The sequence below is a fragment of the Anastrepha ludens genome, chromosome 4, assembly GCF_028408465.1.
Source record: "Anastrepha ludens isolate Willacy chromosome 4, idAnaLude1.1, whole genome shotgun sequence".
Lineage (NCBI taxonomy): Eukaryota > Metazoa > Arthropoda > Insecta > Diptera > Tephritidae > Anastrepha > Anastrepha ludens.
The window spans coordinates 32,383,596-32,408,350 of record NC_071500.1 but is presented as its reverse complement, the minus strand read 5'-3'; the positions used below and the strand labels follow the sequence as shown (position 1 = coordinate 32,408,350).

At 37.1% G+C, this 24,755-nt stretch overlaps 1 protein-coding gene across 1 annotated transcript in view; it reads left to right on the top strand.

The window, feature by feature from the left end:
• The first annotated feature begins 1,880 nt into the window (after positions 1–1,880).
• Positions 1,881–24,755, top strand: part of LOC128861513 (leucine-rich repeat protein SHOC-2) — a 70,291-nt gene continuing 47,416 nt past the window's right edge. Inside the window, exons 1-2 of the mRNA XM_054099695.1 lie at positions 1,881–2,235; positions 3,281–3,769. Of these exons, the coding sequence (XP_053955670.1) occupies positions 3,468–3,769 (302 nt within the window). The 5' untranslated portion in view covers positions 1,881–2,235; positions 3,281–3,467. The remainder of the gene's footprint in view (positions 2,236–3,280; positions 3,770–24,755) is intronic.

Here is a 24,755-nt window from a genome sequence, read left to right as displayed (position 1 = left end):
AAACTCTTTCTATCAATAGTAAACACGCACCAACTCATTCGGCTACGTCGATCGGTATTCAGTTTAGCAACATAAATAAACTTAATGTTTCTTAAATTTCGGATTCATATTTTATGTGCTCCAAGTATTTGCCATACTTTCTTTTTCTTGATTGGCGCGATAACCGCTTAGGCAATTTTGGCCGAGTTTAGCATAGCGCGTTAGTCGTTTCTTTCTCATGCTAACCGGCGCCAATTGGACACACCAGGTGAAGACAAGTCCTTCTCCTCTTGATCTTTCCAACGCAGAGGAGACCTTCTTTCTCTGCTACCACCAGCTGGTACCGCATCAAATACTTTCAGAGCCGAAGCGATTGTATCCATTCGGACGATATGACGCAGCCAACGAAGCCGGTGGATCTTTATCCACTACACTATGTCTATGTCCTCGTAAAGCTCATACAGTTCATCGTTCCATCGCCTGCCATCATCGTAACATTACCAATTTGCAAACACTCGAATAGAAGCCTCATCGGATGTTGTCATCGTCCACACTTCTGCGCCCTACGTTAGGACGGGTATGATGAGAGCCTTATGGAGTTTTAGTTTTGTTCGGCGAGAGAGAACTTTACTTCTCAATTGCCTACTTAGTCCAAAGTAGCACTTGTTCGCAAGAGAGATTGTCCATTATATTTTAATATTTAATGTATCTTTACATCTTTACGGAGATTATTTCTTGAACACTAGTCTTTTGGCCTCTTTCTTTCGCCAAGGCATAGCAAGTGGCGAATAGATGAAGTAAATGAGAGCTGGCAAGAGAGGTGCCTGAAATTACAGTATAGCCATACTCGCTAGCGGCAAATCTTACTAGTATTCGACAACTTTGTTTTGCTTTCGCATGCAAATTTTTCGTCAAGTAAATCGAGCGAGCGGCCGCCGTAGCCGAATGGGTGGGTGCGTGACTACCATTCGGAATTTAGAGAGAACGTAGATTCGAATCTCGGTGAAATACCAAGGAGGAGGAAAAGTTTTTCGCCCCTGGGCAGACAATGGCAAACCTACGAGTGTATTTCTGCCATGAAAAAGCTCCTCATAAAAAATATCTCCCGTTCGGAATCGGCTTGAAACTGTAGGTGCCATCCATTTGTGGAACAACATCAAGAAGCACGCCACAAATAGGAGAAGGAGCTCGGTCAAACGTCCAAAAAAAGGGTGTACGTGCCACTTATATATATATGGTAAATAGCTTGAGCGAACAGGGAAATGGCGAGTAGAAGAGGCCTTATGTAAGATATTTGTATGAACATAAACAGTTTACACGGCGCATCGAATTTCCACACCAAACAAAGTGAAGAGCGAGACTCACCTCTGGAGTTGCGGTATTACCATAAATCATGTGGCGAGCGAGATTCACCTCTTGAGTTCAAAATATTAATTCTTGCATTTTTTTTGTTAGACTTGGATAAAGGGTTTTCAAATAAATACTTGTATATTCATCAGTACCTACATACACACACATAATTCTCTAATTCACAGAAGAGACTTAAACTTTCTTATCTAGAAAAATCAACTACTTTGCAGACAAATTCATCATTTTTCCACTGGTCTTGCTCTGGTGAATGACAAACTAGTATGATTTCTTCTAATTATTAAATGCCAGTATCTGCACTAGAATGCTTCCATACTAGTTTGACTTTTTCCTGCAGGGAAGTCATTGAACACACATCAACATCGGCATCAGCATCGACAACAACATCATTACTGACAACCACCATCACGATCGATCGACATCACCATTATTCATGCTAGGTGTATGTATCACCAGCACCAGCACCAGCGTCAGAACCAATACAAATCAACGCCGCGATCAAAACACCGCCAACCACCATTCAAGAATCAATTCTGATCTTCACAACGACTATCCTCCATCGTCACAGTAAATTGTTTTCCCAGTCGTAATCGGATCGTGTTGGCAAACGGATGTCAATAGCGGAGCAACGATTTTCAATTGAACTGAACTGAACCGAAGTGAACTGAGTGAACGAACGGTGCGCGCATATCAGCAGCAAAAACTGCAAACGCTCACAAAATATATATAAATTGTTATTTAAATCAAAATATATATGCATGTATATATAAATATTATTTGTACATACTATATATAGTACAATACATTTAATGAGGAAAAGATTAAATTTTGATATTTGTTGAGCGGCGAAACAAAGTACAAAGATCGAAAATAACGGGGATGAGAATAGTAAGAAATAAAATCAAGAAATTTTTTGTTACACATCCTTGCTTTAAACAAGAATTGGTAATTAACCGAAATGTGAAAAAACTCATTGAAAAACCAAGCTCAACAACTGAATTTTAATTGAGAAAAGACAACAAAAAAAAAACGGACAAAAGTATTACAAAATCATATTTGGGAGTTTTAAAGAATTTCTGCTAGATTATTCATATTTCAAGAGTTACGTGACCTTTTGTTGCTGCATGAACGCCAAATGTCAACTGTTTATATTTGTATATTCATTTGAGTATTTTTCAAGTCGCGCTTAGTGGAAAATAATTGAGAACACAGAAAGTGCTTACCTAAGCAAAATTACAACATTTTCACATCGACTCTTAAAAACAAAACAATCCTACACAAATTATCACACAAAACACCTTATACCATGGGAATCCCGCGTGACTGTGCGTTAATTTGTTGAAAATCCGAAAACGTGCAAAAAATTCACACACACAAAACGAAATACATGCACATCTAATACAAAGTAACATTTGAGAACAAAAACGGCAGCTTCGCCGCGCAATAGAACCGCGACATCGGTCAGGGATTTACGTACCTGATTGCGCTTGTCTATTAACTAACACCACTGGCAGCGCTGCATGTGCCTGCTGATCCTTGTAAATCTGTGCGCATGACTGTGTGAGCGCGCGCTAAGAGCAGGAGCAAGCAGCAATCGCGGCAGGCATTACGCCTACACCACACGACTTTAGCGATAAAAATAAACCCGAGTGATAAGAGTTATAAAGCCGGCACGTATACACACGCACGCGCGCAAACATTTAAATAAAAGTACACCTACACACGCATACGCGCACTTATGAATGTGTGTATGTTGTATGTTGAGATATGTAAAAGCTTAACGGCGCATTGTTTTGTGTTAAAATTCGTATAAGTGGCGTGAAAGTCACTCTGATAAGGATTGACTGCAAAAACAACACCAATAACAAGAACAGCAAGTTAACTTAAAAATAGCACAGCGTTTTAATTGTTTTTGTTTCTCAATTTGTTTTAGTAATTTGAAAGAAAAAAAAAAGTAAAAACAAAATCCAAAAACCAAAAAATACGAAAATACAAAAATTGATTCAAGCGAGCAAATTACGAACTCTAACACGGCTGAAGTGACAAGTGGCTTTCAAATTCAATTAAATACAGTTTGGTATCCTTACTTTGAAAATTTTCGTTAGAATTCAATACCCAAAATGGCATCTTTTGTGTATGCGGTTTGGAGTATTACCAATGTCGCCTCAGTGCATTGCGCCGTGCGGCCGGAGTTGTCGCCCTGTACCTGTGAACCCATCTATGCTGACAACTATGTGGAGCTGTCGTGCGAGAAGGTGGATTCGTTCCATCAGATTGTGGATGCGTTGTCGAATAAATTTGATCCGAACGTGAATATTAGCTTAAAAATATCACATTCACAGCTAGAGGATTTGGAAATGCGTTCGTTTATGGATATGAAATTGAAATTGGTTAAGCTACGTATGCAATGGAATTCATTGAGGTAAGTGTGAGCAAAAATTTGGTTAAAAAAAAAAACAGAAAGCAATAATGTGTGTGAAACCCAGCAAATTGGCGTTTTTGAAGTGTAAATACAAGGATTGCTACTCATGTTTTAATATTTTGGGACTTACATATAATTGCATTCTTTCAAAAAAGTATCAGCAACTGTTCAATAAAATGCAAAATAATTGTTTAATCATCGCCTTCAAAGTAGGCTCCATTCGAAGCAATACACTAATGCCAACGATTTGTCCAGTCATCAAAGCAACTTTTAAACGCGTTTGAAGAGATCTTCTTCAGCTCCTTCAGCGAATTCTCCTTAATTGTCTCTATCGACTCAAAGCTGCGTCCGCCGAGTGGCGATTTAAGCTTTGGGAAAAACAAAAAGTCACAGGGGGCTAAATCCGGTGAATACGGTGGTTGTTCGATGATATTTGTCGAGTTTTTGGTCAAAAAATGTTCACAATATGAGGCTTGTGTGACGGTGCGTTATCATGGTGCAAGATCCATAAGTTTTCTTTCCACAAATTGGGTCGTTTCCTACGCACATTCTCTCAAACGTCGCATAACTTCCAAATAATATTCTTTATTTACCTTAGAATCATTTGGAACAAATTCCGAAAGCACAACACCATGAAAATCAAAAAAAACGAGTAGCACGACTTTCACTTTTGACCGGCTTTGACGTGGTTTCGGCACATTGGGTTTCGGCTCATGTGGATAGCGCCTCAATCTTCCACGACTTTTCGGCCCTCTGCAAAAGCCTTATACCACTCGTAGACCCCAGTTTTTGATAAAGCACACTCTCCATAGTTTTTCTGCAATATTTTGAATGATTCGGCACGAGAAATCCCATTCAAAATACATATTTAAGACCAATTCTTTGTCCAATATTTTAATGAATAGTGAACATCGCAGAGCACACTTGCGATTGATGGATATAATTAAAAGCCAAAAACAAGCAAATTGACGGATACGCTCAAACTCTGCGACACTATAGAGGACAGTTGTACCAATATTCCAGCAAAAAAAAATTAGACACATAAATATCTTATGCGCGCTTTTTAAATGAACCATTCCCGATATTTTTTTGACAGAATGTACCTCAAATATAAACGAGACGTTGTCAATAAAATGGTCCGCGGATGACATATGGCAAAAATAAATTTTTTGTTTTTTGGTAGGACTGTTATAAGCTTACATGGCAAATTTCAGCGTGATATGTTACATAGTTTGTTTTCTGTGCTACTGTAAACAAGTCAAGCTCGAGTGTGTTCTTTGAATTTAACGATGGAAATTCAAGTTGAATAAAGACTTTGTTTTTAATTTTGTTATTCCAACAAAATTTCGACTTCAGACGCCTTAAAAATGTTGCAGACAACCTATGGAGACTCTGCTCTATCGCATGCAAGTGTTTTCCAGTGGTACAAATCGTTCAAAGAGGACCGTACATCGGTTGAAAACTTGCCTCATGAACGTCGTCCAGCAACATCAGTAAACGACGAAAACATCGGAAAAGTAAAGGAAATTGTGCTTGAAAATCGCACAAATCGCAAAATCGGTTAACGCTGAATATTATTTAGACGTTTTAAAGCGTTTGCGCGAGAACATTCGTCTTAAAAGGAAGGAATTGTGGGACAACAAGTCATGGTTCTTGCATCACGATAATGCACCAGCTCACACATCACGTCTTGTTCGCGATTACTTGAACAAAAATAATGTTAATATCGTTCCGCAAGCACCGTATTCGCCTGATATGGCTCCATGTGACTTTTTCCTGTTTCCCAAGCTCAAGATGCCGCTCCGTGGAAAGCATTTTGAGACAATTGAAGTCATAAAAGAGAATTCGAAGAACACACTCGAGCTTGACTTGTTTACAGTAGCACAGAAAACAAACTATGTGACATATCACGCTGAAATTTGCCATGTAAGCTTATAACAGTTTATTTTATTTTTGCCATATGTCATCCGCGGACCGTTTTATTGATAACGTCTCGATCATATTTGAGCAGAAGGTATATACTCGTATATGTAAGTAGAAATAAATATCTATAATCGAAAATGACTTAATTGTTTTTGAAATTATTTTCCATGAAAATAAATACTTTTTTTGCATACTCGTACATTTGAATCAATTTTAGGAGCACTTTTCCAGCGCCGCTTGATTTAACGCCAAAGCATGAGTTGCATAACGCATCAATCCTATTTGAATAATGGTCTGTAATCAGTTGAAAAATTGTTGTGCAGGAATTTAAAATAAAATATTGTAAAATATATATAAATCGTTTCTATAGGCATTTGAGAGCGCATTTTATTTTTGATCTGCTTTAATAAGTAGAAATCTTTGGGTGTCAAATAAGGACTATACCACATGACGGAGAACCCATGAATTTTATGTATTTAGTGGTCCAAAAATCCACCGTTGTGTAAAAGCTCGCATTGTCATGGTGAAGAACCATTTGCCTTCTGTGATTGACCTTTCCATATTTTTTTCAAAATGCGACCAATTAAAATAAGCGCTTGCTAGCCAATTAGAGACATGCAAGTAGTTAAAGTAGGTAGTTAAAAGTGAGAAAGCATATTTCAGTTGATTTTCGAGAAGATTTTTTAAAGAATTACTAGCATCATTTTGCGTAGGTAACTAAATTTTTCCCCTCGCCAATATTTAGAAGAACTTTACAGAATACTGAATCTGTGGATTTCGCTCATATATTTCTTTTTTTTATTGACTCCAAAGTACTGAGACTTTTAAGTAGATTAATGCCTAATCATTGCCTCGTGCATCCTTAGTGGCTGCAGGAAGGAATATAATTTTGTGAATGAAAAGGTGATAGTTTAACAAATAACCCGTTTATGCGATCCACCAGCAAAACTAAACTGATGTTAATCTTATACTGAGCTGTATTAGTATTTAATCACGATGGTTTTTTTTGAATTTTTTTTAAATTATAATTTTGGTAGCTTCAATTTAAAAAGAGAAGCAAACACCAAATTCATCAATTTTTGCTTTTTTGGTATATGAAAACACTAAATTTATTGCGAGGATTAGTGTGACGCTACGCACGCTCGCATGGACGCAATATTGTTTCTAGAGTTCTTCATATTAAATTGGAAAGTCAATAAAATTTGCTACGGTTTCACAGTGAGTTTTTAGTGGCAGAAATGAATGTAGAAAAAATGCTTCACCTCGGACCAGCGACTGCTGGGCTTTCATTTTATATGATTGTATATAAAAGGCGGCCGCCGTATCCGAATGGGTTTGTGAGTGATTACCATTCGGAATTCAGAGAGAACGAAGGTTCGAATCTCGGTGAAAGACCAAAATGAAGAAAAAGTTTTTTTCGAATAGCAGTCGCCCCACGGCAGGCAATGGCAAACCTCCGAGGGATTTTCAGCAATGAAAAAGCTCCCCATAAAAAATATCTACCGTTCGGAGTCGGCTTGAAACTGTACTGCAAGTGGAACTTGAATCGAAAATAAGCAAAATTTCATAAAGACTATTGAAAAATAAGCGAATAACTTTTTTACTCAGTAACAAAATTTTCACAATTTTAATTACTTTCCAAGACAAGTATTCAAACTGGCATCAATATTAATATGTAAGGAAGAGTAATTTTACTTCATTTAAAAGATCTTTCGAAAGACGTGCCCAGATGTTGTTTTAAAATAAAATATAAACAAATTTAGAATCTTTAGGGTTTCACTATTTTTGTTCAAAATACGGCTCTTAACAATTATATGTGAAAAATTGCATCATTTAAATGCCCATGAGCGCGTCTACAGGTAAATTCCGCCAACAGTCAATTCGTGAATGCCTAATTGTCGAGGTATCGATGTTGAAGGTTGTTTAGCCAGACTTTGCGCTATAGCAGGAATATTCTTTTTGGTACCAGTTTCTTGCAGTTTTTTCTCCAAGCTTTGATTTGTCGACTCATTCGGATGATTATTTACACCGAAGAAATCACGAATTTCGCAATATGTTACAGAGTAACCACATTTTTTTCTCCTTTTTGAAAATTACTGTTTAATAAAAATGAAACGCGGTTATTGATCGATTTCTCCGATAATCTCTAGAAGGGCTAAACCGATTTTTTTGAGATTTTTGCCGCCAAACACTTCAGGACAAAAAATTGTATTGTCCAGTTGAAGCCAAGTAGTGATTTTAAAGATTTTGATACTAAGCTTAGTTTAGGCACCCACATAAATTTATTTTTAAATCTTTTGCAATGTCGGTATTCATTCATTGCAATTTTTTTTCGGTCTCTGATTATAATTTCAAATGCTTGTATTCGCATTTTGTTCGGTCTAGGCTAGCATACGCGGTATTATCTTTTCATGCAATTTATAATAATCAGGGTGGGGCATTTTTCACTACCTAATGAGATTTGCATATTCCATTGTTTGTACTTTTTATTGTTAAGGGTCTGTACCTTGATGTCAGCCAGGATAGATCAAAGCAGTGTCGATCCTTATGGGCATCTCTTCATGGCTGTTACACCTAAGATAACTTGCCCCAGAATGGCTGTGATTATCCTTGGATTTGGTATATTGCTTACCCATTTGACAATTACTGGATTAGCTCTCCTATTAGAGCGAGCCAATTCTATTACTTGAAAGTTCGTACTATTGAATGCATCTTCAATGTCCATAAAAGCACAGAGGGCTATTTCCTTTAGGTCAAGGGCCTTTTCTATATCACGAACAATTGTGTGCAGTATTGTGACTGTGGATTTACCTTTTTGATATGCAAAAATAAACATAGTATTAGCACACTAATTTCCGTTATAATGGGGGACTACTTAATAGGCAGACACGTCCAGAGCATGGGCGAACAAATACATGACTTCTGCAGAAACTGTCTAGATGAGGAAGAGCAAGACACGATCTCCCATTTAACTAAGCAATAGCCTTGCTCTATCCAGGCGTATATTTAACATTTCAAATAAACAATTTTTTAATGAGTCGGAAGATCTCAGTACTGTGGAAATCAGGGATCTTCTACAATTTTTGAAAAGTTCACACTGGTTTCATGAGAGATAAGGACAAGCTCCACACGCGGCATCACAATGGGCTTTGAGCCTGTGTGGTTCCATAGTGGACAACCGCTACAACCTAACCTAACCTGGTCTGACGTCTATAACAAAAAATCATATAAAAAACAATTGTAATACTAATTGAAGTCCAAAATAAACAAAACTGAGCTAAAATAGAAACGACAGGAGCTTTGTTCTGATAAGTTCGAGTTTATTTATTTAATTTGCTTCGATACACTGTTTTGCACGATCTAGATGTCGATGCACATTCAGGATGTCGAAAACGTTCTCCTTTCATGGCCAAACGTAATTTTCCGAATAGGTAGAAGTCACAGGGAGCCATATCAGGCGAATACAGTGAGTGAATGGTGATTTCTAGTCAAAAAATCAGTCACAAGAGTGGATCGATGGAGATGGTGCATTATCATGCAATACGCGTCAGCTGCCTGCTTCGCCGTATTCAGGGCGAATTCGATGAATGCGACGCAACAAATGCTTCAAAGCGCCAAGATAGAAAATTGGATTAACCCGTTTGGCCCGTTGATTTTTGACTTCTTCAAACGCGATTTTTTGGATGGTGGCTCGTCTGAGGCCATTCGGCATTTGGACGCTTAGTTTCAGGTTCATATTGGAAACACCAAGTTTCATCACCAGTTACACTGTTGCAAAGGAAGTTCTCGCCTTTTCTCGCTTCTTTAATGAGGTCTTTTGAATGTCGAGTTCTGAGTAATTTTTGGTCCTCAGTTAACTTGTGCGGAATGAAACGTGCACAGACCTTTCGAAGCCCAAATGATCAGTTAAAATGCGATAAATCGATGTTTTGGAAATATTCAACTCCAATTCCATGAATTTCAACGCTGATTTCGGTTCATTTTTGATAAGTTTACGAACAATTTCGATGGAGTTTTCGGTGATTACTGATTTTGGGCGGCCCGTATGTTCATTGTCATTTATGTCCTCACAACCATCTCTGAAACGTGTAAGCCACTCATGAACTCTGGCACGAGATAGACAATCATCGATTGTTCCATCAATTCAAATGTTTCGGTAAACATTTGACCGATTTAAGGGGGAAGTCTACTGTGACAAGGGAAAAAACAGGCTTATTTTCCGGATTTTATTTCTAACAAAATATTGCTCGTACATAAAATCTATTTAAACTCTTATCTTTATTATATATTTAAGTTTTTGAAAAAAAAATTTTAAGTCAAAATATTCAAAATGGCCGCTGTGGCACTTCTGCAAGCGCAGGCCCGCTTTTCTTAGGTGCCTAAACGGTGTACATGAAATCTTACGTTTCGGTGATCTAAAACAAAAAAACAAAATATTGTTATCATATACATAGTATTGACTCTCGTCTGACGTAGGATTATGTCGATAAAAAATTTTGGCGTTGAAAAAAAAATTCTTGAAATTTTTTTCTTTTTTTTTGCCTAAAATTGATGTTACTATTGTTTATAACAATTTAACAAATAACGATATCAAAAAAATCCTATGTCAGACGAGAGACACTATTACAGAGAATATATAATTAAATTTTTAAGCTGATTCATTTATCAGAACTCGAGATATCGTGTACACCGTGTACAAAAACTTAGTTTCGAGAAAAATGCGTTTAAAGTTTCAGTATAGCAGGTACGCGCTTTGGAGCGCTTCGGGGAAAGGTCGAAATTTCAACGAAGAAAAATTTAGCCAGTTGTAATACATATTGTACCTTATTTAAGAGGGTTCAAAGTATTTTTTAAGCTAATAAAAAAAAATCGATTTTTTGAAAAATTCACAGTAGACTTCCCCCTTAAAAAAAATTGATATTTGCTCTTTGTTCAAAACTCATTTTTGTACCGATGACACAAACATACTGACACTTTAGACGCAATAACTTCGCTTCCACTGAACCAAATGTCACCCAGCTTTCACTGGAAGTCAGCTAGGGATGTAACTTCCAACGCACTAACTTATTAAAAAAATAGTGCCATCAAAAGCATTTTTATAACGCCAGTCTTGTTTATTTTGGACTTCACCTTGTATAGCATTTTTCCGTAAATGGACTAAAAAATAGTAAATAATTTTTCCTAGACTCATAGATTTAATTTTATTGACTACATTTTTCGTTGCTTTTGTTAATTAACATTTAAAATATTTGAAAACGTAATTTAAAATAATTTGAATTCAATCGTAACGTAAATACAAAAAAAAAAAAAAGAAATAATAAATGTATTCCATATAAATATTTATTTATTAAATAGAAATGGTCTTGATAAGTTTTGATTTTAAAATTTTAACAATAGTCATTATAAGCAATTTATGAGACATAAAATGGTGCATATAATAGCACTTCCTTATTTTTTCTAATATTTAGTGATAAAAAAAGAAAGCTAATTTCACTTTCACAATAAAAAAACGCAAATAACCAAAACTTGTACCTAATCCATTTGATAAAAATTTTATTGGTATACTCATTGGGTAGGCACATTTAATCTCTTAAAAATATAAACTCGATCTCACGGTTCCGCATTTACACACCCCTTCACAAAGCATTGGCGATGTAACCTAAGCGATTTGGTACACACACAGACACATACTTATATGCATGTACAAACGTAAAAATGAGTCAAAAAGAAAATTATATTATAATGAAGATATCACTTAATTACGCTGCCAATCAAGTAATTAGTGCCCCAAATGGTTTATAAGATATTGGGACATAAACAATAACAGAGTAATATTCTCAGCATTCGGTCATTACGCAGCTTTCTTCGCGATCGTCTACTAAGAACGTTGCACAAGTTCGCGCACTCGTTATGCGATCTGAATGCATTACAACGAAAAGCTTTGCTGTAATTGAATTGCAATTTTTTAATTAGGAAATGCAACATCAAACCTACCTCTTCGGTCCTCGTACAAATAGATATTGACAATATGAGTATAAGCTGTTTCTTTTACTCCTCACTCACTGTATAGTGTTTGTTGGTATACCTAAAAGACTAATGGGTGGCTCTAAGCCAAGCGCGTGGGCACCACACACCCACATCTGCACATGCACGTGTAATTATATCAAACGTATAAAGAGACAAAATAAACTCTCGTTGATCATTCGGGCTAAGCCGAACTTTATACGAATACATATAGGCATATTTACATAATATATGCACCTAGCACAAGCATTCATCAATAATTATAATTGGAGTTAACGTATTTATAAATTGGTGGACGCAGGGATTGTTGATGTTTTATTTCGTTCCATGTCAAATTTTCTTAATGCTACAACTATCTTGCAACTTATTTAGTCTTATAATTTATATTCATGTACTATCATTTGACTCAGTCGATAGCCCAGGTAGCTAGAGTTATTGCATTAGATTAATTTATAATTTTAATTATACATATTTTACTAAATAAATAATAATAACTTGTGCTAATTAAGTTAGAGTTATATTGTATATATCTCCTATAAATAATAAATAAATAATAATAACAGTATTTCGTCAATTTTTAACTCGTACTAAGATACAACCAAATACAATACGTTTATAGAATTGGAAGTATTTGTTTTTGAATTAAATGCTTATACCTGAAAGTGGACAGTGCCAGGGTTAGGTCGCCCTAAGGCCCATTGTGATACTTGTATTTGATTTTCAACCCCTAACTAAGTGGCTTAAACCAAAAATATGCGGACCACTATCATTTGCTATGACTCTGGTTCGCCAATCCTTCCTGTCGGGTATTCGTATTTTATAGTATTTGTTATCTATCTTGTTGTTGTTGTTGAGGTGGTTGAATATTTCCACTGAAATGCTCCTAATTAGTGACCAACACCGTTTTAGTACCACTATCTCGTGTGATGATGTATTTTTTTTTTTTTTTTTTTTTTTTGTTTCCAAGTCAGATCCATTTAGTGAGGTCCAAGTATAGCAGCAAATCCTTTATCTCGATGTCTGAGATCTCCTTAATTTGCTGTAGGAAAGGCTTACCGAAGGATCGGAGTCGTGCCCTGGGTAGTCCCGCACATTCACATAAATAGTGGAAAAGACTTTCCTTCGCCCCTTCCGCTTGACAACTTCTACAGATAGGATTGAAGGGTAGATTGAGTCTAGCTGCATGATCCCCTACTTTCCAATGACCTGTAAGAGTTGCAATGATGCGTGAAATGTTTGGCCGAGAACATCCTAGCAGGATCCTTAGGATAGGATCACTATTTAGAATTTACATAATTTGTGATTCCTTTTCTTTAGCGCCATGACCCTCTGGACTTTTTTTTAATTATTTCCAATAATTTCGATTCGCCTTTTCTCCCAAAATTAGCAATTGCTGAAGCTCCTTCACCAGGCAACATAAGCACTCCTAATTGGGAAGCGTAAAACTAACTTAGTCTGAAGCGTGAAATCAACCTCAAAACATCAGCTCAACCTAATCAGTTTCTATATGCACATCTCGAAGCCCACTAGAATTTAATTAAATACATATGTACGTACATATTGTACATACATATTTAGAAGATGTTATAAACAAAAATGTGTACTGAACAAGCGAACAGTAGAAGATTAAAGCATGGAATGCGATTAATGAGTTAAAGAAATTTCATCTTTCAATTACTATATATTCTTGTGAATAAAATAAAACCGAAGAAAATTAATATAAAATTGAATTGATAAGAAATCATGTTGCTTTTCAAAAACAAAATACTTCTACTGTTGTTGTCGTCACAGCTTGAGTACACGATCACTAATAGCGAGCGTTTTAAGTAAAATACAAAATCACAAAGGAAAACAATACTCGTACAAACACTAACAACACTAATACCATCACCAGCAGCACGAGCATCCCATATGATACCGTGGCATTTCCAATAGCAAGAAAAGTATGTGAAGTATAGAGTGCGAGAAAGTTGAGAAATGGAAGCAAGAAAATGCTTTTATATGCATGTACGAGTATGCGCATATGTATGTGTAATACATACGTATTACGCCTTCCCCTATCTTGTAAGTAATAAAAGTTACGATTCGGCAGTTATTAGTAAAAGCTATGCGAGAGCGACAATTGGTGAACCACCACGAACATTATACTAACACATTTTTAACCCTATAAACATACATACATCGTATACTAGGAGCTCCACGCATAAATACCTACAAAGTAAATACGTATGCACGTGTAGGAGCTCGAACCCCCAGATTAGAAATACCAAATGATAGAAAAAGTTCTTTCTAATGGCGATCGTCCCTCGACAAACAATCGAAAGTGTGTTACTGCCACGAGAAAGCTCTTCATAAGAAACCATCTGTCGTTCGGAGGCGGCATAAAGCTGTAGGGCCCTCCCTTTGTAGAACAACATCAAGACGCACCCCACAAATGGGAGGCAGAGCTCGGTCAAATACCCAACAGAGGGTGTGAGCGTCAAATATTATTATTATTATTATTATTATGTGCATAGGAGTGTATCAGCTGGTGATTAAGTAGTAAATAACGTTAAAGTTTTACATTTTCGCTCTTTAAAAAGTTTAAATATTTTTGTAACCAATAAATTTTTATATCAGGGCACACATATTATAGGGTACTACATAGAGCACATAAGCCACCTTGATCAAAAAGTTTCCGGAATATATTCAGAAAACTCCAAATACAAATTTATTCCTCAAACGTAATATTATCGCTTGCAAAGCACTCCCCATCAACTGCAACGCACTTATGCCCGCATTTGATCCAGCTCTTGAAACATTTCTGGAACTTTATTTTCTCTATAAGGGTATAGCCATTAGAGTCGTCTTCGATTTTTGCATTACTTCCTTTCGGCTGTTAAAATACGTTCCCTGAAATTCGTTTTTGCTTCGATTAAACTGAAAAAATCGCAGGGTGCCATATCAGATGAATTCGATATTTGTTGGATGGTATTCGTTTCGTTCTTGGTCAAAAATTCGAACATAATGATGGCACGGTGGACGTGCGTTATCGTGTTGCAAAATCCACAAGTTGTTTTCCCTTAAATCCTTTATTTTTTGGCGAATTTTTTTACGTAAACGTCACATAGCGCCAAAATAAAGGCCAAATTATTAACTGTCTGACCTTCTGGCAAAAATTCGTGGTGTACAACACCGTTGTAATCCATGAAAACCGTGAGCATCGCTTTCTTTTTTGACTAGAAACCATGTGATTTTTTTGTCTTGGTTGATTAGGAGCTCTCTACTTACTCGCCTTATATCTGGATGGCGTTTCGTACCCATAAACCCACGTCTCTTCTCCGCAATGATGAGTTTGATTAATGTTGGGTCGGATTCAGCCTTGGGAATCATGAATTTTTTTTGTATAAAATTCAGGTCCTTTGAAACCAGCTTTGCTTTACTCGTGCCAGATCAAATCATTAACTACAACATCCTGAATGGATCCATTAGCAATGTTTAAATGTCTGCCAGCTCTTTCATGGTTAATTTGCGGATATTGATGAATTTTCTTTCGCTTTGCGTATAACTTGGCATCATTGCATTATATTCATTTTGACAAACTGTTATGTAATAGCACTGCTTTTCAAAGCATCCCGCCTAAAAGCGTGCAAAATGGTTTGATCTCGTCATAGAACTGTCAAAAGACAAGCATCCTACCAGAGAATGTTAATGGAGCAGGGTGGGACATTAACATTCTCTAATCCTACTCCCCACCACATGACGCTGAAACTGTTATATAGTTGCATCGCTTTTGCGATTAAAGTATGCAAATAATAATAATAAAAAAATTCCTACTCATACTTGGAAGCACTCGCCCAATCGTATCGCTTGTGAATTAAGCGGCTATAAACAATGTCGCTTGATCATCGCTAAATTGATGTTGGTTTCACATACAAATTTTTCGCTTGCCGAGTAGCGGAAAACGCTACATAACCTACTTAATAACCTCTTAATTTCGACTCATAACACGTACTTATCTTTCGGGTGTTCTTTAACTGCATGAGAGCTATCGATATCGATAACTCTGACGTGATATTTGACAGCTGAGAATGTCAAACGGTGTTGTTTTGCCAAGACATCATGAAGCGCCTAACGCGGATATTTAATTTGATGAAACAAAAAAGTAATCTGTTCGCCGCGTCCATAGAGCGAAGTGTTGAAAATGTCGATTCGTCGTCATTCTCAATTTGCTGGTCTTTGTCCTTCGACTACGTGGAAAATCTTTCGTAAGGATCTTGGCTTACGTTCCTATAAAATAGAGCTCGTGCAAGAATCAAGATAAAATGACTGTTATTTGCGTCGCATTTTTGCTGATTGAGGTAATTAAGATTTATGATTCAGATTTATTGGAAAGAGTAGTCATAAATTGGGCTGATCGAATGGACCATGAAACTCATAGCCGCGGCAGATATATGCCGGATATCCTATTCAAAAACTAAATACCCTGGAATTATCTACCAGATTATAATAAAAAAACTTCATTCAAACAATATTTGGGTTATGTTTATCATTAAAGTTTTCAAGCTCTTAAAAAACGTCAGATATGTTTGTTAAACAAAAACCAAAAACAAAACACTTATTTTTACATGTGAGTGTGTGCAGTAGTTCTTTAATACTCGTTTCAGAAGTGGCAGTCGGTCTCTAAACCAACTCACTCAACGTTGCATAATTTTATATTATAATGTTAAAGTACAATATTATAAAAGAACATCGGCATTTTCACCTTGCAAGCGCCACCCTACATATAGCCACCCATAGAGCTGGTATGCACTGAAGATTAGCTCACTAGCTACACTCGTTGGAGGAACAGATAGATATATATTTTATAGCAATTTATGGCAAAACAGAAAATGTGGACTTGGGTACCAGTATTCAGAAATGTTACAATTTAATAAATTTATAAAAAAATAACTTTTTTGACTCAACATGATCGAAGACGAAGTTGCAATTCGGTTGTTCTCGAGTTATTTTATTATTAAGTGAAGAAAATTTTCTTAGTATCGGTATAGAGGATGATTTTGGTAATTTAAATAAAAATTTTGAAAACCAACCTGGATGCAGTGTCTCCAAGCGGAGATCTACGCTATAAACAAAGCAGCAAAAACGATAAGACTGATGGACTTACCTATGACAAACCTTACCATTTTCGATGCAGAATGCAGGAGGTCGCTCGCCCTTATCTAACAACACAATCCCACACTACGTTGGATCTCCGGCCAATCCGTAGTGGCGGGAAATGAAAGAGCGGACGAGTGTGCAAGGAAAGGCTCTAAAGTGGACCTTCAGCGAATGGTAGAGGACATAAACATTCCCCTGAACGAACTATTCACTGAGACTGACTTGAACGTATTCGCGGAAACCAATAGGAGGAGGTCGCTGACCACTAATTACAAGGTCTTCAAAGTGCTTTGGCCAAAACTGAATCTAACAAGGACAAAATGTATACTTGTACCGTACAGATCAACTATTAGCGTCTTCACAGGTGTTATAACGGTTCACTGCACTATTGGCCCTAACCATTAGATTGGGTGTACCTCACAATGACTTCTGCAGGAGTTGTGAAGATGAAGAAGAAACTGAGTCGGTACAACATCTCCTCTGTGAATGATCTGCACTTCAAAGAAGCTATGCTAAATATCTGGGCGATTATTTCTTTTAAGAGCTGGGAAATTAGCAAAATAAATCACTGACGGGACTAGTAACCTTCTTAAAAAGATCTAAGTGGTTTAAGCCAGTTGGTTAGGGAACGAAAATCAAATACAAGTATCACAATGGGTCTTAAGGCCACCGGGTGTCTTGTCTGAGACAAGAAACCTGGATAGCATACCCTAACTTACAGGGTGATTTTTAAATCACATGATTTTTTGGTACTACGAGCCATTTGGCGTTAAAAAAATTAATACAAATTCAGCACGAAATCGATGAGCTATAAACTGAAGCTCTTTACTCTTCAACGTTTCGAAATACAGAGAACTTTGTTCGAACATTAATAACCTATCATCACACACAGGGAATTTCAAAAATAAATTCGATGCACCGACCTTTTAATTGACAATACATTGACTATCGCGTTTTGACGTTCACGTTTTCTCAGAAAACTCCCTTCTAAACGCAATGACTTAGTATGATTTAGTTCTCAAGCAAATTAACTCAAATGAGAAATAGGAAAATAAACGTTAAACGTCTATTACGAGGGGTGCCTTTTATATGTCGGGATTTGGCAACCCTGGTGTTGCAATCTGGCAACTGACAGCTGTATCGCAAAGTTTGACATTTTTTGGCTTTTACGTACTCAGAACGTTTTGAAATACCAGCGCTATTTGTGTTGTTTACAGTAACTTAACAGATTCATCTCGGTCCAAAAATGGAATTAAATCGCGAACATTTTCGTGCGATTATTTTTTACAACTTTCGACGTGGATTAACTCAGCAACATTGCATGGATGAACTTAATTCGTTTTTTGGCGATGAAGCTCCATCAAGGACCAGTGTTTATCGATGGTATGGTGAATTCAATCGTGGTCGTAGTTCACTCCAAGACGAATTTCGTGAAGGTCGTCCAAAATCAGTTGTTGTTCCGAAAACCATAGATGCTGTGCGCGAACTGATATTGCAAGATCGTCATGTGACCTATCGTGAGATTGAGACAATCTTAGGCATTAGTGGGACCAGCATACATTCAATATTGCATAAACATTTGACTGTCAAAAAAATTTGTTCGCGTTGGATCCCACACAATTTGTCAGTCGCTCAAAAAAAGGCTCGTGTCGATTGGTCGAAGGAAATTCTCAAAAAATACGATCGCGGGGCTTCGAAACACGTCTATGACATCATGACAGGTGATGAATCATGGATTTACGCGTATGAGCCCGAAAGTAAACAGCAGTCGACTGTATGGGTGTTTCAAGATGAGCCAAATGCAACAAAAGTTGTTCGCGCACGAAGCACTTCCAAGCAAATGGTCGCCTGTTTTTTCGGAAAAACTGGACATGTCGCAACCGGACCACTAGAACAACGCAGAACAGTAAATTCTGAGTGGTACACAACCATTTGTTTGCCAGTTGTCATCCAAGAAATTAGGAAAACCAATCGCCAAAGACGGATCACTCTTCACCAGGACAATGCGAGCTCTCACAAATCGGCTCAAACAACTGCATTTTTGAGCACCCAAAACACCGAATTAATGGGTAATCCGCCGTATAGTCCTGACTTGGCACCGAATGACTTCTTTTTATTCCCGTACGTAAAAAACAAACTGAGAGGTCAACGTTTTTCGACACCTGAAGAAGCGGTTGCGGCATTCAGAATGCATGTTTTGGAGGTACCTCATTCAGAGTGGCAAAAGTGCTTCGACAATTGGTTCAAAGGCATGCAAAAGTGTATAGATCTTCATGGAGAATATTTTGAAAAACAATAACGTGATTTTCGATGATTAAAATTTGTTTTTGTTCTCTAATCCCGACATATAAAAGGCACCCCTCGTATTACGCCATATTACTAGGACCATCCTGTGGCACTGGCGATGTCGTTCTTATGCAGCCTGCCTGTTGATTTGGTTGTGTGAGCAAATTATTAAGATATTGAAGCATTTTTCAGATATGGATTTTGTGAAGATATTTATTCGCTGTTTTGAAGCTTAGGACACGCCATCTAGGACCTCCCAGCGGCAACACGTTAGCTTGGACCACCGTATGCCGCCATGCTGAGTTTCGTTCGGGAAATAAGACAACGTCGCAAGGTGATCTAGACATTATCGGCGAGTTCGGCCAGCAAAAGCGAAATGCGACTGCTCCAGGACGTTAAAATATCGCTCATTTGCTGCAAGAATGTCGTAATCCAAAAAACCAAAATGTTTACTATGCCTTTTTAAATAAATGAAAGACATATTTTCAACAGAGATCAATGAGTTGCTGTTAATATACATACATCGCGATGTATTTTCGCATATCCAAAAAAAATTGTGAAATATGATGCTCTTGTATAATTTTTTTTCCGGTGCCCTATGCCCCGCTAGGTATTCAAGGAATCAATGATGATGATGATGTAGTAAATGAGCCCAAAAGTATATCTATCCCAACACAAGGTTCTCCCAAAAAATGGTTGAGATTTCCTTCAGTCGTGACTTGGGCATCCTGGTTTTCTTAGACCGCTTCTCGCCCTCTTCCACGCACTGCTGACTTCGTTTACGAATCTCGAGGTCATACACAAATATTCACGTCTCATTTCCAGTGACTACCAGGCTCAGTAATTTTAACGCCAGTAAAAAAACGCATACAACACGATCCAAAAGGGTTATTGATTTGAAACTTAGTCCGAAACTAGTTTAAGGGGATATGAGATTTGACTTAATTGACGGAAGTTAATAGTCACAACTCTTATGTGTTTAAGGTGTTTCTAACCACGCTAGGAGCTATTACGAGTATGTCCGCGTAAGGACATAAACCTAAAGACATTTGCCTAAATCCCTTAGAAAATCTTTGTTCTAGAGCTTAATTTCGCTTAGTAGAGTTTGTGTGATTAATTGAGTTTAAATGTTGATCAGAATTATTTAGAAAGAACAAAAATAAGTGTCAGCACAAATACAAACTACACTGAGAGAGAAAATTAGAAATTTTCTTTATCACATAATTTTCTGTGGCATGTAGCCTGCATGCTTCGCCAGTAAAGCCGATGAACGTACAACTTTTCACAAAGTGATATGAATTATGGAAATTTACAAGGGGATTCCGACAGTAGTCTCTACTCACAGTAGTGCCTAATAATTCCAGATAACTGGATTCCGGCATATGCACCCATACCACCACACGAGCTTCTACATGCTAAATATTTCACAATCAGTAAAAGTTTGTACAATCAATGAAATACATACTTTTCCCCGAATACAGTGCATATACATACATATATACATAAGTATATGTGTTTAATTACGTTAATCTTTTCGTTTACATTAGAAGCATTCATGTACAGTAGCCTCTTGAATTTAAGAACACTTGCTTAAACGAGTGACGCAAGTTAAGCAGCCTTTGCTAGGTGTCTAGCCTAACTTCTTCTCTAATTTATTATGTAATTCTTGATGTTGTCCTACAAGTGGAGAAAACTAGAGCTTTATGCCCTCTCCCAAGGGGCTATAGAGGGTATTTCAAAAGACGCGCCTAAATGTTGTTTTAAAATAAAATATGTAAAAATTTAGATTCAAAATACGGCTCTTAAGAATTATATGTGAAAAATTAAATCATTTAAATGTCCATGAACATGGCTACAGATAAAATTCTCCAAGCAGTCGATTCACCAAATTGTTGAGAATGCCGCGGTATCGAAGCTGAAGGCTGTTCAGCAACACTTCGCGCCAAAGCAGCAATATTTTCAACAGGATGCTCGGTTTTTAGTCTTTGCTCTGCCAGTCTTTTTTATCCACGACACAACCCGTTTCTTGAAATTTTCCCACCTACCTTTGAATTGTTGTCGACTCATTCGGACGATTATTTCCACTAAAAAAATTACGAATTTCGCGATAATTTGATCTTAAAGATCTAACATCTTCTTAATAAGTTTCAATAATTTTAACCTATTGTTTTATTCTGTAAAATTTTAAATTTGTCTACATGGCAAATAACAAAGATGGCATAAAAAAAGGTACCGCCTGGGAATTCGACAGCTAGGTGTCAGTTTTGAAAGACCCTTTATTTGCTTGAAATTTGCAATCTGAATTAAGTTAAACGTTGTACACTTTTTTGAGTCCGCATACGCGACCAAACACCCAGCAGTGTGCGCGCCAATTATTTATTTAGGTGCACAACGAAGTTCTCGTTGTTTTTATTCTGAAATCTGGTTTCATTGAAAGTATTTCCCATCGTTGGCTACTACTTTTTCCCATCTTTCTGGTAGACCTCGTATACCGCCATTTTTTGATGTCTTCATATGAATGGAACTGCTGGTCAGCTAAACTATGTGCCATCGATCGGAACAGGTGGTAATCGGACGGCGCAATATCTGGAGAATATGGCGGGTGGGATAGGATTTCTCATTTCAGTGTTTCCAGGTAGGTTTTAACGGGTTTGGCAACGTGCGGGCGAGCATTGTCATGCTGTAGAATCACTTTTTCATGCCTCTCCGCGTATTGTGGCCGCTTCTCGCGCAGTGCTCGGCTCAATCGCATCAATTGAAGCCGATACGAATCCCCAGTGATGATTTCGCTTGGTTTTAATAGTTCATAATAAATAACACCAACTTCGTCCCACCAAATAATTAGCATAACCTTCGCAGCGTGAATATTCGGCCGAGTCGACGACGTAGAAGCATGACCGGGCAGTCCACATGACTTTCTTTTCTTTGGATTGCTGTAATGCATCCATTTTTCATCACGGGATGAAGAAACCCTTCCTTTTTTGCGCGCTGGAGCAGTTGTTCACAGACGAAAAAACGACGTTTAACATCCCTTGGTTTTAACTCATAAGGAACCCAAGTCCCTTGTTTCTGAATCATTCTCAAAGCATGCAATCGCTTGGAAATGGATTGGCGGATAACTCCTAATACTGAAGCAAGCTCTTCTTGCGTTTGACATGGATCCTCATTGAGCAATGCCTCCAATTCAGCGTCTTCGAAGGTTTTTGGTCTTCTTTCACGCGGACAGTTAAAATCACCGTCTTTGAAGCGACGGAACCAATCTCGGGACGTTGTTTCACTTAAAGCAGCAACTCTATAAACTTTTTGTAGCTTTCGATGCGCTTCAGCCGCCGTTTTTTTCGAATGAAAGAAGAAAATCAACACTTCCCGCAAACGACGATTATTCGGCACAAAATCAGACATTATCACAAAACCAAAAGTATATGATACCAAAACAAAATCACTAATGTGTCGAAGTGGTTTGTTTACCATATGTCTAAGCTTGGTTTATGACGTTTAGGTTATGTTAGAATCGACTAGCACACACTGCTGGCGGCATCTATTGACAAACAGCGGAAACTTAGTTGCGCACCTAATATTTTAAATGCAATCTAAACTAAATCATGATTGCTGTAATTCATGCCCGATATACGTACGTACTTGTGTTGTCCATAAATGCAAGAACCTGATTCAAAAAAAAGTACTAATAATAGAATTGTGAAAAAGTTGAAGGGACATCATTTAAGCGCGGTATAAATATCCTTTGAGAGCGGTCATTGATGTTGAACTTGTCCTATTAGGCATAACTAATTCATATGGAACTTTCTTTGTTGTGCTACAACCTCCTACAAAAACTTGAGCTAGAAAAATATGGAAAAGCAAGAAAATTGAAATAGCGTAGCTCACATTCCTGAAAAATTTTCAGGCAATCAACAACTAAAATATCTGGTAATAAGCAAAGTAAAAAATTCAAAGATGCATCAAAAATTAGAATGCCTCTATGGATTACAAATTTTTTTAAAACGCTACAAATTTGTTTTTTTATCTTTATTGTTAACGCGCGAGAGTTATCTTAGCCCCTTGCCGTGCTTTAACGAGTCTGACTCGTGATAAAAATGTTGGCACAAAACATGAATATGACGAGCCAGCCTCGTGAATAGATCGTCGGGCCAAACGTAATTATCACGAGCCGAGGTCGTGTACAGATAGTCGGATGGGTCGAGATTGAATGTTAGTTTCGATCTGTACGCAGTGATGGTAAATGTAGGGAAAATTCCCTACATGTAGGGATTTTTGTCGAAAAATGTGGGTGTAGGGAAGAGAAGGACAGATTTTGTTAAATTCTGTAAATGTAAGGAATTTTCAAGAAAATTTTGGAAAAATTTGAAATAGCGGGAAAAATTAGAAAAGTTCATTTAAAATAAAAATCCGCAGTAAGGTTTCATGTCAGACTTTTTTTCTTTATGGCAGAATACTTTTAAAAGCGTTAATACGACAACATTGCCGTTTTTTTCTTCGTTAACGCTAACACGATTTTTTCTTCGCGCGAAAATTGTTAGTTTTCTGGTGCTTTTCACTTTTGAAGTAAGTTTGCAAATAATTTAATTTAAGCCTTTTTTATATTTAAAATGCATGTATACTCATATATGAGTTCCCCTTCCTCGACTGACTCTTCGGAGGAACACCGGAAAAAACAATACAAGTATCGGAAACAAAAGTTCAATAACAAGTGGCTTGACGCCTACAATTTTAGTGGCTGGTTGGAAGCTGTGGCTAACGATCCATTCAAATGAAAATGCGCTGCGTGCGACAAAGTTTTGAATTGCGGCAAGTCTGATTTTCAGAAGCACGCCGAATCAGAAATGCACCAAAAAAATATGAAGGCAATAAAAAAGACACCTAAAATAAACAGAGTTTTTGAGAAAAAATCGAGTAAACCAAATGGTTCCAGAAATTTCGCATAGCATAATGTCGCGCTGCAAAAGGTGAACCATTTAATCCCACTCTTAAAAGAAACAGTGCCGGATTCTGAAAAAATAAAAACTCTGCCTTGCTTTAAACCGAACTGAATGTAATGAAAAAGTCTAAATTTTAGTCTTTTTGTTGAATATTTCTTTACATTGGTGTTTATAATATAATAAATATGTGTACTTATATATATTTGAAATAAAATTTGTTTTTGTTATAAAGTGTCAAAATAGCACCAAGTCCAAAACTTAAGCAAAGAATTCAATTTTGACGTTGCAAGTGCCTCATTATAATGTAGGGAATTGTATAGGGAAAATTTTTTGTAAGCGTAGGGAAAAGTAGGGAATTTTTTTGGGCTGTGTAGGGATTTTTCAAAAAATCATTTACCATCAATGTCTGTACGTCATCAGAGTTAGTCACAAGTCGCATAATTGCTGTTACATAATCTCGCACATCAGACTGATTGGTCTTTGTTTGGCTAAACGGCATTCGCCTTTGGGGTTAGGTATGCTTTTGCATATTCTATGAAATTCCTTTTCACCTTGACTGCTGAAGGAGACGGGCGCACAATCCTGCCAGCAAATTATTTTTATGACGAAAATGAATAAAAGCTTAAAGAAGTGCAAACGGACTTTTCTTCTCTAGTCTACACTCGTTCACCTATGTA